At 61.6% G+C, this 375-nt stretch overlaps 1 protein-coding gene across 1 annotated transcript in view; it reads left to right on the top strand.

The window, feature by feature from the left end:
* Positions 1 to 375, top strand: part of KIFC3 (kinesin family member C3) — a gene marked incomplete at both ends in the record, with an annotated part of 3,789 nt that overhangs the window by 1,077 nt on the left and 2,337 nt on the right. Inside the window, 2 exons of the mRNA XM_029086902.1 lie at positions 1 to 54; positions 194 to 341. The exon at positions 1 to 54 is cut by the window's left edge and continues 7 nt beyond it. Coding sequence (XP_028942735.1) covers positions 1 to 54; positions 194 to 341 — 202 coding nt within the window. The remainder of the gene's footprint in view (positions 55 to 193; positions 342 to 375) is intronic.

The raw sequence follows: 375 nt of genomic DNA, 5'->3' as shown, positions 1-375 counted from the left end.
ATGGAGCAGCAGCTTCAGAGCTCCCAAAAGACGGCGGCTCAGCTCCGAGCTCAGGTCCGAGTGCAACGGGTGTAAATCAGGAATCACCCCGTCCTGCTCCACCGTGGTTCCTGCCTGCATGGTACCCGCCGGGTGATGCAGTGCAGCAGCAGGTGGTCACTGGCTCAGTGTTACCCCCCTGCTCCTCTCCCAGATCATGATGTACGAGGCCGAGCTGGAGCGAGCCCATGGACAGATGCTGGAGGAGATGCAGGCCATGGAGGAGGAGAAGAACCGCGCCATTGAAGAGGCATTTTCCCGCGCCCAAGTGGAGATGAAGGCGGTGCACGAAAACCTGGCAGGTGAGGAGTGCACGGGGGGCTCACAGGGTCACCC

The sequence above is a fragment of the Antrostomus carolinensis genome, unplaced genomic scaffold, assembly GCF_000700745.2.
Source record: "Antrostomus carolinensis isolate BGI_N321 unplaced genomic scaffold, ASM70074v2 scaffold44689, whole genome shotgun sequence".
Taxonomy (NCBI): domain Eukaryota; kingdom Metazoa; phylum Chordata; class Aves; order Caprimulgiformes; family Caprimulgidae; genus Antrostomus; species Antrostomus carolinensis.
The sequence above is the reverse complement of the archived record's forward strand: the minus strand, read 5'-3'. Positions and strand labels throughout refer to the sequence as shown.